This window comes from Globicephala melas, chromosome 1, assembly GCF_963455315.2.
Source record: "Globicephala melas chromosome 1, mGloMel1.2, whole genome shotgun sequence".
Lineage (NCBI taxonomy): Eukaryota > Metazoa > Chordata > Mammalia > Artiodactyla > Delphinidae > Globicephala > Globicephala melas.
The window spans coordinates 60260060-60278889 of record NC_083314.1 but is presented as its reverse complement, the minus strand read 5'-3'; the positions used below and the strand labels follow the sequence as shown (position 1 = coordinate 60278889).

Below are 18830 nucleotides of genomic sequence, written 5' to 3'. Positions count from 1 at the left end.
AAAGGCAGAGAAATGTGATTCCACCCTTTGTCCAATCCTTAATGGAATCACTTAGTCCTTTATACTTTACGTATTGGATTTCTTAACCATATTCTGTCATTATCGTTATTGTATTCCTGGTGCCATGCATGGTACTTGGCACAATCACAACGCTAAGCTGTATTTTCTGAATGGATGGATGAATAATCAGAAAGGGGAGTGAAGCGAGAAAAAAGCTGACCCTTAACATTTGCAGCATAGTAAATGTTAATATGTTTATTCCTTTTATGACGAAGAGAGTGAAAAGGGCTGGGGACAGAGACATCACAGGAGGAGGAAAGATAATGCCACCTCTGCAAAAGACACTCCTAAACTACACATAGAAGAGAAGGAGACCCCCCAGGACAGGCCTTCCCATCCAGAATATTGAGACCAATCCGAGTGAGTTTTCCAGAGCTCTCACAGCTACAGGACGTATGCCAGCCTTTCCAGGTGCCAGTGAGTCAAACCCCTTTTTCAGTTTTCCAAAGCACCCTGACCACACTCCCTTTCCCTCCAGGTTCCTAATTTGAGTTCCATTCTCTGACCTCTCTCTTCTTTCTTGTTTTTGTCTTACTTGAGACAGATTCCCACAGGTTCCTCTGGTTCCGATGCTCATTTTCATTACTGGGTGTGCTAGTAGTCTTCTTCCGATTTAGGAAATTCTTCTAATCCTCAGTCTTTCAGCCCCCAAACTCTTCCACCTCCCCATTTCACCTCACAGTCTCCTCCCTCCTGGAGCACGGAGCTCTGTAGGTGAACTTCTAGGCAACCATGGCTCATGTGGTGGGGGAGAGTGGAAGCATGTCCCCTGAAGGCAGAAGGTCTGTTCTAGGTGAGGACCCTAGGTTTCCTTCAGACAGTCATAGCTGCAGACCTTCCTTCCCCTTCCTCAGTTTCTGCCCCTTCACTCCACTACTGAACCTGTTCACAGACACTGCTCAGCAACAGGCGGCTTATTGGGTAGTAAAAGCAGCAGCAAGGCTGTGACAGGTGCTCCAGCAGCCAGGCTTCTTTTTCAGGCTGTGAGCATGCACACAGAATACATGGTGTGCAACAGAGCCATTGTCACTCATATAAAATCGTTGCTATGGAACTTGTTGAAAGTGAGAAACTGTGGATTTTATTATAAGTGTGATACTAGTCAGAAGGGCCCAGATAGCCGGCATAGCAACTATCAACCAGCTCAGGGAGAAGAAAAGAGAGCGGTAGAAACCATTTAGGAGTCCCAACTGATGTTAACGTAAGTGGACATCCTCAGGTCTCCTGGCCCCTTTCCCTTCACCCAGATTGGTAGGTTGCAAATCTAAACATTTTCAAATTCGCAGTTGTAGTCAGTCATCCGGCACATTATGAACTTCCACTGGCGATCCCTGTGGGGAGAGAGTCAGAGAGCTAACGTCAGTGAGAAAAGACACCTTAGGAAAAACCACTGCTAAGAGTAAAGGAGTGAAAAACCTTTGGAGCATTTAGGGCCAACTAATTTCACTTTCCTCTCAGAAGACACATCTATGAAGTCACTAGAAAACCTACAAGTAATCGTCTATGAGGTCAGGAGTCCTGGACACCGCCTCACCTAGTTCAAGTTGCACCTAGGAGGGGACTAGCTAGGTCACTGGCATGTCGAGGTCCTGTTTATCACCAGTGATCAGTTCACCACTGCTCTGTCTCAAAGGGACCTCTTGGACATATAGGTTAACAACTTGTAATAAAAGCATTTATTCAACATTGTCTCCATTTCACGGTAAAGAATCTTCTCTTACCTAGGCCATCCATCTGCTCATTCTTTCTTTTCCTAAATACCTATCATGTGCTACGCTCCATGCTATGCCCTGTGTGTTCCCCTTCAGAAGACACTATCATAGGGAAATGAAGGGAGGGGAAACAACTCTAAAACCCGTAAAGTGAAAAAGAAAATGCCTGCCATTCTTGTATAACAAATTGAATTGAGTATTTGTTTAAATGGTCAGGCATGGGTATGAGAGGACATAGAATTGCTCAATTTTGAAATAACATGGTGTGGATACATTTCAAGGAATGTTCTTTGCTAAGGGCTAGCCTAAGTTCTTTGTTCACCCGTTTAACAAAAAATTTTTGAGATCCTACTCTGCACAGCACTTTTCTGGTCTGATTTTGTTTAACAATGTTAACGGTGATGGTATTGACAATTGTAACTACTATTTGCTGAGTCCTCCAATCTATCCAGCATTGCACTAGATGCTTTACATATTTTTTCATTTAATCCTCATGATAAGTCATTGTTAAGGTGAAGAAGCAGACTCAGAGAAATAAGTGGCCTTCATTAACATAATTAGGTGACAATTTCAGGTTCCAAGTTTGTTGAACTCAAATCTTCCTCTTTATCTTATATCAGAATGCCTCCATAACTTGATACCCATAATCCCATCGAGGACATGGGCTGTCACATCCTTCGCAAAGTCTTGATGAAGGGCAAAAAGAAAGAGTCATTCCATATACGATCACACAAATGCTTCCCAAGCACAGTGAGGTCATTCAACCTTAGAATATCCTTCTTCCTTTTCAATCTGAAAGGCCTCTTCCCAGATCAGTTTCTCTAAAACACCAACAGTGGTAAGATCTCCATCCATCTGGAAGGGGGGCTGACTACTCTCAGTTCTGGGAGATAACAGCAGCTATGGTACATGCTGCTCAAACAGCCGAAGGCAGGCTTTATCATTTGAGTCTGCTGCTCCAGCTTCTTTGTGTAGAGTTATTGGGCATAGGGTCCTCCAGTACAGATCTTTAAGAGCCTGGATAACCAACTATTTATTAGTATTTATTCCTGCAGTTGGCAACAGAGGACATGGCTTGTTTTAGATGGAGGTTAGAAAATTGGTAGCATGCATATTTATCAAATGAATTTTATTACTGTAGACAAGTCTTATTTATCTCTGTGCCAACAGACACAGGTAAATGAGATCTTCAGCCAGGCATTCACGCTACTCTTTTACGAGGCTTTTAATTGATGCTAAGCAAAGTGTAGACTACTTGGTTGTAAAAGAATCAAGGTACCCAAATCAGGCTTAGTCGCTGATTTCTTTCCTGGACAGTGGTGCTCAAGCAGGGGCAGTTTTGCTCCCCAGGGTTCGTTGTTGCTGTTGTCACAACTATGGGTGGGGGTTGCTACTGCCAGCCAGTGTGTAGGGGCCAGGTGCTGCTGAACATCTAGACTGCACAGGAAAGGCTCCTGCAACAAAGAAGTATCTGGCCCCAGTTGTCGGTAGTGCCCCAGATGAGCAACTCCATTCCAGGAGGAGACCACTACGATTTGCATGTAGAGGAAAAGCTCCTGCCCAGTGAGTCCTGTGCACTGACAATATTTATCCAAGGTAGTGGCCTCAGCCTCTTTTAGCAGAATGGAAGAAATCGAAGTTGTGGACCTTTAAGCCACTGATTGTTAGTGACAGTAGCAAAATTACATGGGTATATTCATTTTAAACAAATGCATGACATAGTATCTCAGTTTTCCAAGATTTTGAGTTAAACCACATAACTGAAAATTTCCAAGCCAAGCAGTTGGACATTTTAACTGCCAAAATGTACTTATTTGCTGGAAATTTTGGATGGCATGCTTTCTTTACTGTATTCCTTCCTGCCTTCTTAAGGAGGAAATGCAGAACTAATTTTCATGATGACTTGGAGACATCATTAGGAATATTGAGCTCTCTGCTATAATGTTATCCAGTGCTGCCTGTTGGGGATACACACTCCTGCTAAATGTCACCGGACTTCCATAGTCTTTGAGTTCTTAGGTCTTTCCTTTTCTTTCTTTCTTTTTCTTAAGTATGTTTTTGTGTGTGTCACATCATTCAGCTATTTCTTCTCACTGGTGAAGTGAGTCTCATTCTAAGTAATATCTTCCCTCTTTATTTTTTAATTTGCCCCTTCTAGAAATAGTAACTAAGCTAGATAAAAACATATCTAAAATACAAATAATTAATGTGTGAGAACTAAGAAGTTCTCCTATGAGCAAATGTAAGGGTTTTTGTTCATGGAGCCGGCAACACGTATTGTGTCTTTTCAGAGCTACTTCATGGGGTTTTTTTTCTGTTTTATTTTTCTTTTTTTAAATTAAGGATTGTATCAGTTGTATTGTATTGTATTGTATCAGTTGTATTGTATTGTATTGTATCAGTTAGGTGTGATATCATTGCACTCAAAAGCATAAATATACACAAAACATAAGTCACACTCAAATTTGTCAATCTATTATTTAATGAGTTAGGTTTTGTCCTATTTGAAAAATATTTATTGCTAACTTTTCAGGAATTCATTTGCTGTGTAAAGTGATGATCACCTGACTAAAAGTAGACAGATCAACCTTTTAACACCTGAATTTATTCATGTCTCTTTATTAGTAGGGAGAAGAATTTTTATTTTCTTCTTCTTGTTTTGTTTTGATGTATTCAATATTTGTGATAAGATTGGGAGCTGATTGTGAGAGCAAACAGATTTAAAAAATTAGTGTCGTTTTCTTTTCCGTTATTTAAATTCTCCTTTTTTATTTCTAAATAAGGTTGGTAAGTTTTGTGTGTTTCTCCCCTCCAGCCCCCTCTCCTTCTTTTCTCTCTCTCTTCCCACAACCCAAAGTGGGGACCATATGGAGAAATGGCATTGGAGAGGGTTCATTTTGACAGTGGATACTCTTTCAATCATTTTTGTACTCTCTTCCTAATGTTTGGTAAGGAAAAATGCTCTTTGAAATTGAATACAGGGAAAAGCTTAGAACATCATGGAATACCAAGTTGGGAATTTCCTGCTCTGAGCAAGCTGGAACACAACCTCATCTCCAAGGGTGAGCTGCTCCATGAAATGGGTTCAATTCTCATTGCTTTCCACTATCCCATCAATCTCTCAGTTAATCTTAGACCAAGTAAGAAACTCAAATAGGGAAAACCCCAGATCCAGGTTCCTGCAGGCATGATCCTTGTGTGGAGCTAATTCCTGACCTCGCTAACCCTAGCCCATGGTGAAGGCTCACCTTTCCACTGGAGAGAAAGTGGTTGTTGCTCCTCGTATATAGTAATCATAATTGTAGGAAATCATGTCCATTTCCTCACCATAGTGGCCTGGATATTCTGTTGTCAGCCTATGTGGGAAGAACAAAAGGTTAGAGGGAAAAGATAAAACTATTATTGCTGGAGGCAAACAGGAGCAAACAAGAGACATACTATAAAGGAGAGATGGAGTTTGAACGTTATGGGAGACCCAAACCAGAGGTGGATGGCCTCCACCAAGCTATTCCAGGCTGCAAAATGATGGACAGCTTCCTTGCACTTCTCATATTCCTTCTTGCCGTTAAATTATACACTGAAAAAGATGTAGATAACTCCTCAGGCCTCGAGGAAATATTGATTAATATCAATATTAATCCATTCCATTCAAGTCCACTAGAACCACGTTTTCAAACTGTGGATTGTGACTTAGTTGCAGATCATGAAATTAATTTAATTGGTTAGTACCAGATGAACTTTAAAAAAAGAAGAAGCAGAATAGAAAATATCAGAGACTGCATTGTACACACTAAAGATAAGTTCTTGGGTGTGTGCGTAAAAACTTTGTTTCAAGTATATATGCATGTTTGTATTTATATGATGTTTGTATTGTGTAATAGTTTAATATGCATTTTTTATTGTGAGTCATGATCTAAAAGGTGTTTGAAAAATATTAAAGTAAAAGGTAAGCTGTACAAGGGTGGTCTTTACCTAGTCTGCCATTGTTTCTTTGGCGCCTAAAACAGTTCCTGGTACCTAGTAAGTATTTGCTGAATAAATAAATAGCCTTGGGAGAGTCATTTAATCTCAGTTTCCTGGTCTATAGAAGAATGAAAGCTACCTTATAGGTTTGTCATTGGCAGTAATACAAATATGTGTGACACGTGGTAGGAGTTGAATTATTAGAAGAAATTTTGTTTCTTCTTCCTCCTTCTCCTTTCCTTCTTTCTCCAAAATTACGTCAATCCTGGGCCTCTCTCTGAAGAGGTTCGTTGTGGTCCACCCTGGAATAAATCTTGAATTTCCTGGTTCTTATAAGGCTAAACCACTGGGGCTCTTGAAGACCAAAATAGTCCTTTCAGTATGATGCAGGTTCCCCAAAGTCTTCATCTGCATCCCCAAGGCTGCTTGGGAAACAAATAGTGAGTGTTAGTAATTTAATGTGATTTGGGGTCATTGTATGTTGATGATAGAAACATCTCTCCCTGTGTAGTCCTAATACTGCAAGATTGTCATGAAATCTTAAAAAGATTGATTTATAAACTGGAAGGTCTCCCAAGAGAATCTCAGTGCTTAGATGCAACAAGATCAATGGTTAGCTCAGGGTAACCTGGGCTAGCCAGAGCCCTAAAAATTCACTGTCTTTGTTCATAACCATCCCTTTTCCCACATTATGCAGTTGTCCTTGTTCTCTGATTTTTCTCTTCTTAAGACATAAGCATGCTCTATCAGGATGCCAGACCCAACATGTTCATGAAAGGAAATAAGGCTAATGCAGAAGTCTATTTTGTGCTTCTAAAGAGACCCAGAACAGGGGCTTTATCTTTCTAATGAAAATGTTAAATGACTCATAAGTGGACCTAATAGGTTGTCATTTGGATTCCATTGGTTTATGATCCCTGAGGATCCTAACAAGTGCTAGATTCAAGTTTACCCAAAGAAAGAGGGATTGGTTGAGAATGTGGATAATGCAAATTAGGATTAAAAGAGATGGAGTAGGAGGTGTTTTTCTTGCATCAGGAAGCACAAAGTATTTTCCAGAACTTTTAGAGCATTCTTTAAATACAGTGTATAAAAGTTAATTGCCAAACATTTTAATACCTGCTGAGGCAAAATCTACACAAGGCAATACTGCATTAGGCTAAATCCAATTGCCAAAACTATTGGAAATAATTAGGCTAGTCTTCTATTTAAGTCTTTACTGATCTACCTTCAGATGATTTGGATAGTTAAATACATTTGGAATAAGTGGGAAAGAGGCTTGCATTTTAAAAAAATCATGACATTTTAAGCTTCAAAGGGGGACAAAAGTCATCCAACGCTTTCTCCAACGAGCATTCCCTATTGCTTCATTTTTGGAGGTGATCAGACCAAAGGGCCTGCTGTTCAACTGGGAGATTTCTCTGTGGGGGACTGCTGTTCAGTGAGTTTCTAGAATGCCCTGGAGAAGGTATTATGCATGCTTATTTGTGTATTTCCATCTTGATCCCAGGCAAGTTTTTGTTTTTGCTTCATTTCTGGGGTTTGGTGTTGTTTTGTTTTAGTTATAAAATCATGAGATAAAGTTTAGACTATCTTACAGAATCCTAGATTAAAGAGGCTAGGGAAGGAGTTTGGATATTGATAGAAATTATCCCTACTTTATGAAACTGAAAATACAGAGGGAGAAAGGCCCCTTTCCTCCCCTTTGGGAGGAAAGTGAACCTCCCAAACACCATTCATAGAGGGAGCTGCTGTTTCAATACGATCCAGGATTCTGAATTTTAGAACCAGATAGATGTGTCTCCGTTTAGTTCGTGATGACATCATGCACACACAAAATATTCTAATAAGTGAAAGCCCTAGTAATGGCTCCTCAGAGGAAAAAAAGAATTTAAACTTTCAGAACTAGGTATTGGGACAAGGGCATAGGGACTTGTCGGGAAATTAAGAGACTACAGGGAAGCAGAAGATCAGCGTTTCATAAGCTATGGCAATGAGCTTCCAGAGGGAGAGAGGGGGAGAGTTCAGTGTGGTTCCAGATTCCTTGTGAATTACCAGGTCACTTCAGGCAGCTTTTTGGCAAAACACACATCATACTGAGCATTGCCGTACATTCCTAGGCCAATTACAACAATCAAACAAGCCTTCAGCTTGGCAAGATGAAGGGAAAGTTCAGTCAGAAAGGTGTCTTTATTCAATTTACTGAAATGAGTCTATTACTGAAGCTCTTCTATCAGGAGCCTTACATACCCCTTTACAAAGAAGTACATATGTGTGTGTATGTGTTCCTCCTATCACTTTTAGATGAGTGACTATTGGGGTACAATTCCTCGCTTTACATTACTTTTTATGCCCTATGCAGGCAAGATGAGAGAGACAGAAAGTTGTTCCAAAGCTAAGTGAGAACTTGATAACATAGAACCACTTGTACAGCTTCTTGTATTAGATAAGGTTGAAGGAGATGGAAAGAAATTAGTTATGAACTGAAGAGAGCCCATACAAATGGAAGGGATTTTTAAGACTGATATAGGATTTTCTCGTCTAAGGTTATTAAAGCTCTGAAATTATCTGTAGATCCAACTAGAATCAATAAATGATTTCTCTCCAATACGTTACCACTAACTGAACTGCAGCTGATAGATGGCATTCTCCTTTGCTGTGAGAATAGGACATATCACAGAGCTTACTCAGATATATGTTATCACATTCATTTTAAAAAGGGGAGTAGAGATAGAATTTAGTTAGCTAAAGAGGACAATTTTACTTTTTGTCGGAGGTTTGCTTAAGAAATTATGCGGTTTTTAATAGTTAAAGGGTTTTGACTCTATTCTTTAACAGAAAGTGACTCAGTATAAGATTTTAACAAACTTCAGCTTTATTATTGATTACTGAGACTTGAACATAAAGTCAGACTTCATAGCACCAGCATCTATCTGTTACTTGTCTGACCTGCTGGTAGGTAGGACAGCTGGATTATTTGGGGTCATCCTAGAGGCTCCACTTTCAGGCCATGCACCCCACTGGAGTGCACATGAACAAATGGGGCCATGTCTCATGACCCAAAGTCAGCTAGTGTCACATCCTCAACCTTATCCCACTTCGTGAAATGCCAGAGAGGCACACACTACAGACTCCTACTGTAAAAACTGGAAGAAAACTCAGCACTTACAAGTTAACAAACCAGAAGGGGGTACCTGAGGAAGCCATACTTCAGCATTTTTAAAGACAAGAGGAAACAATGTTTTCCATCCCATTGTTAAGAGCTCAGCCCATGCTCAAACAACATTTCAGAGAAGCTTCTTCTGGTCAGTCCAATCTCTAGTTCTGTTTTGCTCCTAGTTTCTCCACTTCCTAATTAACACCTCATCTAAAATATCACATTCTAATGTTCTATTACTTGTTAGCACCACATATTTAGCATCTGATTAAAAACAGAATACTGTATAGCATCTTGTTTCACGATGATGATCAATACAGGGAACTCTTTGAGGGGTCATTGGTACATGGAGGTCATATACACCTTTATGATCTAGTTCAGCAGTGGGCATGGAGGAGAAATTCAACATTTATAGACTTGATGTGTTGAAGCTGGCCTACATTCTGCATCCAGCCAAAAAGAAGATGCCCCTTTCTGACAGGAAAATCATTGAGAAATGTCTTAAATAAACAGAATCTGTTTGTGATCAATCCTCTTGCATAATAAATGCTTTTCTAGGTAAGCTACAAGAAATGAGAAAACTTTAGGTTAGGCTAATTTGCCAGTCGTCTGGCACCCGCAATAGGTGCTGTACCAGAACCTGTTTGAATTACTTTTGCAAAAATGCGAAAAGTAAAACCCAATTGCACTTATGCATAAAGGAAAGCAACCTCAAGGGAACAGTCACCCTGGCTTCTACTGCAAAGAGCTGGGGAAAGTGGTCAAGTGAGACTAAATGACTCTGTAGTCACCAAAGTGCCCTTCTCTGCAGAGAGACCCTGAACTCTGGGGGTATGAGAAAGAATGCAGTATGTTCATGTCTGTCCACTTGTGGCGGATTTTGGAGATCTATATATCAAACGGTTCAAATATGTATCACAACATGGGGAACACAGTTCCAGAGATATCTGTGACTTAAATTAGAAGAGGAAAGTCCCTAAGTATTTTCCAAATCATTCTCTTAGAACTGAGTTTCCAGCTCGCTGTCCAAGCTCAGGGCTGGTCAGCAAACACATTTGTTTTGATTCATGCTGGCTTTCACTGGCCAACTTACATCATGGTTGCTATGGTCCTGCAATCAGTGGGGGCAACTCCATCTGCAACATCTCCCCTTCAGCAAAAATAACCACTTTCTTCTCTGTTTTCACTACTGGGTGCCTACTGTATTGTTACCTAATACTTCACCTGTCCAGGTCTTATTTCCTTATCAACACTCAGAGAGCTCTGTTCTCTGCAAAGAACATGGGATTGGGAAGCAGATAGACCTGTTGGAATTGAGTTCAGTACTTTGAACAAGTCGCAATTTCTGCACCTCAATTCTCTTATCTGTGTCATAGTATCATGAGTTGCATGCATAAGAAATAAACGAGGCACAAGCCTCTTAGATAGCCTCATCCACCAGAGGGCAGCCAGCAGAAGCAAGGAGAATTACATTCCTGCAGCCTGTGGAAGGAAAACCACATTCACAAAAGATACACAAAGTGAAAAGGCAGAGGACTATGTACCAGAGGAAGGAACAAGATAAACCCCAGAAAAACAACTAAATGAAGTGGAGACAAGCAACCTCCCAGAAAAAAAATTCAGAATAATGATAGTGAAGATTATCCAGGACCTCGGAAAAAGAATGGAGGCAAAGATCGGGAAGATGCAAGGTGTGTTTAAAAAAGACCTAGAAGGATTAAAGAAAGGATTAAAGGATTAAAGAAAGAATTAAAGACCAAACAAGCAGAGATGAACAATCCAATAACTGAAATGAAAAATACACTATAATGAATCAATAGCAGAATAACTGAGGCAAAAGAACATATAAGTGACCGGGAAAATAGAATGGTGGAATTCACTGCCATGAAACAGAAAAAAGAATGAAAAGAAATGAAGACAGAATAAGAGACCTCTGGGACAACATTAAACACACCAACATTTGCATTATAGGGGTCCCAGAAAGACAAGAAAGAGAGAAAGGACCTGAGGAAATATTTGAAGGGATTATAGTCAAAAACTTCCCTAACAGGAGAAAGGAAATAGCCACCCAAGTCCAGGTAGTGCAGAGAGTCCCAGGCAGGATAAACCCAAGCAGAAACATGCCAAGACACATGGTAATCAAATTGACAAAAATTAAAGACAAAGAAAAATTATTGAAAGCAACAAGTGAAAAACGACAAATAACATACAAGGGAACTCCCATAAGGTTAATAGCTGATTTCTCAGCAGAAACTCTACAAGCCAGAAGGGAGTGCCACAATATACTTAAAGTGATGAAAAGGAAGAACCTACAACCAAGATTACTCTACTTGGCAAGGATCACATTCAGATTCAACAGAGAAGTCAAAAGCGTTAAAGGCAAGCAAAAGCTACGAGAATTCAGCACCACCAAACCAGCTCTACAACAAATGATAAAGGAACTTCTCTAAGTGGGAAACACAGAGAAGAAAAGGACCTACAAAAACAAACCCATAACAATTAAGAAAATGGTAATAGGCATATACATATCGATAATTACCTTAAACGTGAATGGATTAACTGCTCCAACCAAAAGACACAGGCTCACTGAATGGATACAAAAACAAGACCCATATATATGCTATCTACAAGAGTCCCACTTCAGACCTAGGGACACATACAGACTGAAAGTGAGGGGATGGAAAAGATATTCCATACAAATGGAAATCAGAAGAAAGCTGGAGTAGCAATACTCATATCAGATAAAATAGACTTTAAAGTAAAGAATGTCACAAGAGACAAGGAAGGACACTACAGAATCACCAAGGGATCAATCCAAGAAGATATAACAATTATAAATACATATGCACCCAACATAGGAGCACCTCAATACATAAGGCAACTGCTAACAGCTATAAAAGAGGAAATCGACAGTAATACAATAATAGTGGGGGACTTTAACACCTCACTTACACCAATGGACAGATCATCCAGACAGAAAATTAATAAGGAAACACAAGCTTTAAACAACACAATAGACCAGATAGATTTAATTGATATTTATAGGACATTCCATCCAAAAACAGCAGATTACACTTTCTTCTCAAGTGCAAATGGAACATTCTCCAGGATAGATCACATCTTGGGTCACAAATCAAGCTTTGGTAAATTAATTGAAATCATATCAAGCATCTTTTCCGACCAGCACACTATGAGATTAGATACAAATTACAGGGGAAAAAAAAGAAAAACCCCACAAACACGTGGAGGCTAAACAATACGTTACTAAATGACCAAGAGATCACTGAATAAATCAAAAAGGAAATTAAAAAATACCTAGAGACAAATGACAACAGAAACACGATGATCCAAAACCTATGGGATGCAGCAAAAGCAGTTCTAAGAGGGAAGTTTATAGCAATACCATCCTACCTCAAGAAACAAGAAAAATCTCAAATAAAAAGCCTACTCTTATACCTAATAGAACTAGAGGTAGAAGAACAAACAAAACCCAAAGTTAGTAGAAGGAAAGAAATCATAAAGATCAGAGCAAAAATAAATGAAACAGAAACAAAGAAAACGGTAGAAAAGGTCAAGAAAACTAAAAACTGGTTCTTTGAAAAGATAAAGAAAATTGATAAACCTTTAGCCAGACTCATCAAGAAAAAGAGGGAGAGGACTCAAATCAATAAAATTAGAAATGAAAAAGGAGAAGTTACAACAGACACCACAGAAATACACAGCATCCTAAGAGACTACTAAAAGCAGCAGTATGACAATAAAATGGCCAAGAGGCACATGACAAGCTGCTCAACATCACTAATTATTAGAGAAATGCAAATCAAAAGTACAATGAGGTATCACCTCACACCAGTTAGAATGGGCATCTTCAGAAAATCTACAATCAACAAATGCTGGAGAAGGTGTGGAGAAAAGGGAACCCTCTTTCACTGTTGGTGGGAATATAAATTGATACAGTCACTATGGAGAACAGTATGGAGGTTCCTTAAAAAACTAAAAATAGATTTACCATATGACTCAGCAGTCCCACTGGGCATATACCCAGTGAAAACCATAATTCAAAAAGACACAGGCACCCTACTGTTCATTGCAGCTCTATTTACAATAGCTAGGTCATGAAAGCAACTTAAATCCCCATCTACAGATGAATGGATAAAGAAGATGTGGTACATATATACAATGGAATATTACTCAGCCATAAACAGGAACAAAATTGAGTCATTTGCAGAGACGTGGATGGACCTTTAGACTGTCATAAAGAGTGAAATAAGTCAGAAAGAGAAAAACAAATATCGTATATTAACGCATATATGTGGAACCTAGAAAATGATACAGATGAACCAGTTAGCAGGGTATAAATAGAGACACAGATATAGAGAACAAATGTATGGATACCAAGGCGGAAAGCGGGGGTGGTGGTGGTGGTGGGATGAATTGGGAGATTGGGATTGACATATATACACTAATATTTATAAAACAGATAACTAATAAAAGCCTGCTGTATTAAAAAATAAAATATTCAAAAAAAAGTCAATGTGTTAACATGATAAGTGCTCAATAAATAAAAATCATCATTATCATCATCGTGATCAACAGGAACTGAATCAAATTCTATGAGTTGTGCTTATTTTATATTCATTTATATTCAGTCTGATTAAATGAATTCATGAATAGAAGAATGAATGATTATTTCTAGAAAACAGTAAAGGAGAGCAGACTAGAGAGAACAAAATGACAAATTTGGTCTCAAATTGTGAGGTTTACTTTGTTTTAAAGTAGCAAATAGGGCCTGGCCTTCGTTACCCAATACTTACTAGACAACCAGCGACATCTCTGAAGTTTCTGCTCTTGAAGTTTGTGCATAAGAAAGGAGGCAGCACTGATATGCACGCAGCAAACACATTTCTGTATTATAAATATGGCACAGTAATTACGATGGCCACCCCAACTGATGAAAGGTATGACTGATTTTGCTCAAGCTCAGAGGGGCCATTGTCTCCCGAATGAGTGCTTTGTGCATCACGCAATGCCAGGCAATGGTTGGTGCACGGCACCAAAGCATCTAAACTCAATGCACGCTGCTTTAAATGTTAACATTCAGTCCTATTTCTCAAAGCGTGTGTGTCTCCATCTCTATAATAACAGCTTCCCACCTGCTCAGAAGAACCAGTGTAGAAGCTGTCCTTCCCACCAGACCTCTGGGAACAGTGCCGCAGCAGGCATTTGAGCTGGGGCGGGGGTGACAGACGCCACAGTGGAGGTACCTATGAGGTCATTCTTGTCCCTGCCACGATTTCGTGGGGAACAGTCATGCAGACACTATCCATCTTGTATTAAAATCTGAACAATGAGAGTAGGAGTTAAAGATTAGCTTTGATGGAGTGCTTTGGGGTAGACAGAGGAGAATGTTATGATGAACTGATTTTCTTGTTGTTGTTAGCTAGAGCTATCTAGGAGTTAAGAAGAAAAATTCTGTGGCTATGACTTGAGCAGGGGAGAGGGGGACAAGGCAGCGGAAAATAGAATGCAACATCTGAGAGTCATAGAAACTCAAGGCTGAAGGAAAACTAACGGGTTATCTATGTTAATTCTGAAGAAGGCCATTATTTTTTTGGTCAAAACATATTATCCAGTGAACCTGATGTAAGGTCACAAATCTGGAGAAGAACCATTTAGGAAAGGAAACACATGCTCAATTCAAAACTGTCGGTTCCTGGGACATATTCTCCACATGGACAGCCTTAGCATGCTGATGGGGGACAGCCTGGGGCATGGCATGCAGCCGCTGGAGCCGTTTGGAGACTGAGGAATTATTTCAAACAGTCTGTGAAAGGTTGTGGCTTCCTCAGTGATGTGTTTGTGGTTTGCAGATGAATGGACTAAGAATTAATTCTCACATATAAATAAATATGTGTAACGTTTACATATGTATCCAATCCCAGTGGGGACCGGTGAGTGACGCCATGTCTGCATCTATCAGGAATTCGCTTTCTTGCCAGAGCTCAGTGATGCTGTATTATCTCATGAGAAACTGCAGAGACTGAAATGGGAGCAGCACCTTGGTTCCCACCAAACAAATAAATCCCGCACTTATGTGGGAGTTGGTTGGATGATTTTTTTTTTTTCCTGTGCAGAGTGGTGCTATTCCTGAATCCCTAAAAGCTTGCAAGCACAGAGAGGATAGATGCTCACTTCTCAGTGTCAAGCTCAATGCTGCAGAATGGCCTTCAAAGTGGGAAGAGAAAAATGTCCCCACCTACACATGTCCAGTTCCCTGGGAGGTGATTCAAGCTAGTTAAAGTGATGTAAGGGAAGGTTTCAAATAAGAGAGTTATCAGGAGTTTTCACTGTGGGAAGGTGTGGGAAAACAGTTCTCACTCCAAAGAGCTGTTAAAAGGATCAAATAAAATGATGCTCGTGAATGAAGTCTTTTTCCGCTATAAAACATCATCATATCAATGTCAGGTTTCACCACTGTTACAGTTCCTATGCGCCTGTGATGTTTCATTATTCATTCGAGAAATGTATTAAGGGCCCGCTTTGTGCCAGGCGATATGCTGAGATGCTGAAGAACTATGACCTAATTCATGCCCTAGAGGTTTCATTCAATTTAGAAAAACATATACCGTCATGACTCCGGAAATGTAAAGATGCCACTAAAATGTCTAGACACACCAGTGGGATAGTGAGTCATGCACTGCTTACCATGGTGATATGGCAGCCTCGTTCTGCTGCTGCTCCAAGTGTCCCTTTGAAAAAGTACCATTTCCTTGACAACCGTGGTAGCTCTCAGCTCTAACACCACGCAACCGGAAAGAGGTGCAGTAAGTGAAGCCTTCCTTAGAGGGACTGCTTCTAAGTTGACTTGCTGTGTCTTTCTGAGTAATTCTCTCCTTTCTCCCCCCACCCTTTGGTTCTACCATCCATCAGTGACATGTCTGGGTGATGTAGTGGGATGAGGAAGGGGCAGGGTAGGGTGGTGAAGGAAGATGGGCAGACCATTGCAGACCAAAGCCAAGGATAAATATGGCTACCAGAGATTTGAATGTCTTGGGCAACTTAAGAAAAGTTGCACATCTCTATCTGTCAGTCTTTGATATCAAGACTTTGTGCCTACCTACATAGTTCCATGTTCATTAATTTCCTAGCATCTTAATGATTGGTGGGCTCCTTCTACACTACCCCAGAATGTGAAGCCCCTTCGGCCTTGGATTCAGGACCTTTCACAGTTATATCCTACACCCTAGCCATGCCTGTTTGCCTGCTGTGGTGGAGTAAGAACAGCTTTATGGAGGCATTTTGGAAAGCTGGACGAGGTCCCTGCCCCATCAGATAGCTACTGATATCAGCTGACGTTGATCTCTGAAGTTACCATTTATCATTGCTTCAAACAGAAAAATGTTAAGAGTTTGGAGATGCATATCCTTAGAGACATTGTGCCCCACGTGGGCATCTGTGGAATAATGCTCTCTGGTTGCAGAGAATAAGCATAACCCACAAGGCTGTTCTTCTAAGCATCACTCTGAGGAGAGATACATCATTTGAGTCAGCCAACCTTCAAATGTTGACACTTTTGGATTCCTTTGTCCAAAGCAGAAATGTCTGACTTGTTTGCAGACTGAAGAACTGGGGACAAGTTACGTTGTCAACATCCAGTGTAAGTTATCAGGGTAAATAAATATACATCCTTCTCCTAGTCAACCCAAAGTCTAGGTCAGGGGATATGTGGCATCAGCCCAGGGAGCCGGAAAGGAACAAAATTTCACAGACTGGAATTACATAGTTATCTAGAAAGCACTAGCCTCCTTTTTCAGTCTGTAATTATATACTATGTTTGCCACTCTGACCTGGAACAGGGTTGGCTTCTTCCAAAGAAGTCCCGTGGGAAAACAAAAGTTCCCAGATGGGTTCAGCAGCCTTGGATGTGATGAGTAGTTACTGTGATAGAGGGAAAAGAGCACTAAAACAGGAGTCAGTACACTTCAGCTTAGAAGTGAACCCCCATGAAATAGCTGGGTGGTTTCGGGCAAGTCACATCCTTGCTCTATTCTGTTTGTTTCCTTTTCTGCCAAAAGAGGGATATAGGAGCAGTGGGTTGATGACTTGTAAGGTCTCTCCCAGTGTGAGTATTATTCTGACATTTTCTTCCACTCATCCATCCGTCCATCCATCCATCCCCTTCTATAGGCTAGATGCTATATTTAAAACTTGTTTGTGACAGCCCAGGCTTATTTGAAGCCAGAAACCTGGACCAGAGCACCGCCCCCCACCACCCCGCAAGCTCCTCTCCAGCCCCAGAAGCAGTGAGGAGTTGCGTTTGGCTGCTAAACTCACCAGCAGGAATATGGGCATCTCTTGCTGTAGCGACAACAGTAAAATTGCCACTCCCGATCCAGCACTGACTCGAAGTAGCGGCTCTGGAATCCTGCCACCAGTCCATTGTTGGAGCACGTCTGGTACCTGAAGAGAAGAGAACAAGTCCAAGTCATCCAACCACAACGATGCACAAGTAGAGCCCCCCTTTCCAAGATCCCAGCTCCCTCAGTTATTGAGTCATGACACTCTTTCAATGACCTAGATTCTTTACAATTTATTCCATTTTTATGCAAATCATAAAAAAACTTTGTTTTACTGGTAGGAATGATGTATACTCACCATTAAAATTCAAATGATTCACAGTCTTTCAACCGAAGGAAAATTGGGAAACTCTGCTCTTGTTAGACCTCTATGAATATATTGTTAGATGGAAGAATGCATAAATGAATGGATATAGAGGCATCTAGAATTTTTACAAATGCAATATTATATTGTTCATGCCATTTAAAATAAAAGATAATGTAATTCACATTACTTGCATTAAAATAAAAAGAATACAAAGAGAAGCTTTCACAAGACCTTCTTAGAAGCATAAGCCTGGAGACGGAGCACAAGGATACTCAGCAGGCAAAGCCCAGATGGGCACAGCGATTTGCACAGGGTGACCCAGTACAAGCTGTGGGGAGCTGGGACCACAACCCCAAGTTTTCACAACTTATCCAGGAATCTTTCTATTGCCCACTAGACGGCAAGCTCTACATGGTCAGGGAGTGTTTGGTCAAAATTCTATCCCCAGTGCCCACTGTGGGTCCTGGCATATGGAGGCAGTCCTTACAGAGTGGTGACGGGCCACCTGAACTCCTCAAACATCCTCTAAGGGTCCCTTTCCTGTCTAAGCTGCTCAGTTCTAATTCTTCTAGTCTACAGACCCTCCCTGCAGTCACATGAATTTTCACTGTTTCATTCTATCTGGGCTGCTGTTGGTCTAGGAATCAGCCTGTTTCATCTTCACAGCACCTTGCTAGGTAAGTGTTGGCTTAGAATAGTGTAATCATTTCTCCCTTTGTTCCATCTCCTGTCCCACTTTCTCCCACTCCTTCCCCATATCCCACCGGTGCCTTAAGGCTTGCTCCTTTTGCTGTGTTGATGAGGTTGCTGTTCTCCACCTGGCCACAGTGGGCTCCCACCTTGCGCAGAGTGAGAGCTTTCATAAAACCTTCCAAAGGAGGTCTTTAGCTACCTCTGCTTCTTTGTATTTTTACCCACCTGGCCATTGATCATGTTCCCTCTTATGAGTAAGCAGAGAAGGCAGTTGTCTCTGTGTCACAACCTGACAGCTGCCGGAATACAACCCTGCTTTTCAAGGAAAGGTAAGTTTCCAGAAAATATAATAGATAAAGTAAGAATAAGTACCTGATGCTGATAGGTGAGAGGGACCTTGCTGACACACAAACTATAAAACCATCAGTGACTGGATTTCATTTCATTCTTTTTAATTATTGGAAATGATCTTCTGGGTCTGACAAAACTAGATATTAAATATATTTCATGTCTGGTCAGAAAGCATCTGTGCTTTTCATCATTTATTATTCATTTATTCATTTATGCTTATATATATTCAA

General features: G+C 40.5%; 1 protein-coding gene across 1 annotated transcript in view; it reads right to left on the bottom strand.

Moving 5' to 3' along the window:
* Window positions 1-276: 276 nt before the first annotated feature.
* DPT (dermatopontin) overlaps window positions 277-18830 on the bottom strand; it is a 39204-nt gene continuing 20650 nt past the window's right edge. The window contains exons 2-4 of the mRNA XM_030875545.3: window positions 17227-17352; window positions 5021-5128; window positions 277-1391 (exon numbers count right to left, since the gene is read on the bottom strand). Of these exons, the coding sequence (XP_030731405.1) occupies window positions 1325-1391; window positions 5021-5128; window positions 17227-17352 (301 nt within the window). The 3' untranslated portion in view covers window positions 277-1324. The remainder of the gene's footprint in view (window positions 1392-5020; window positions 5129-17226; window positions 17353-18830) is intronic.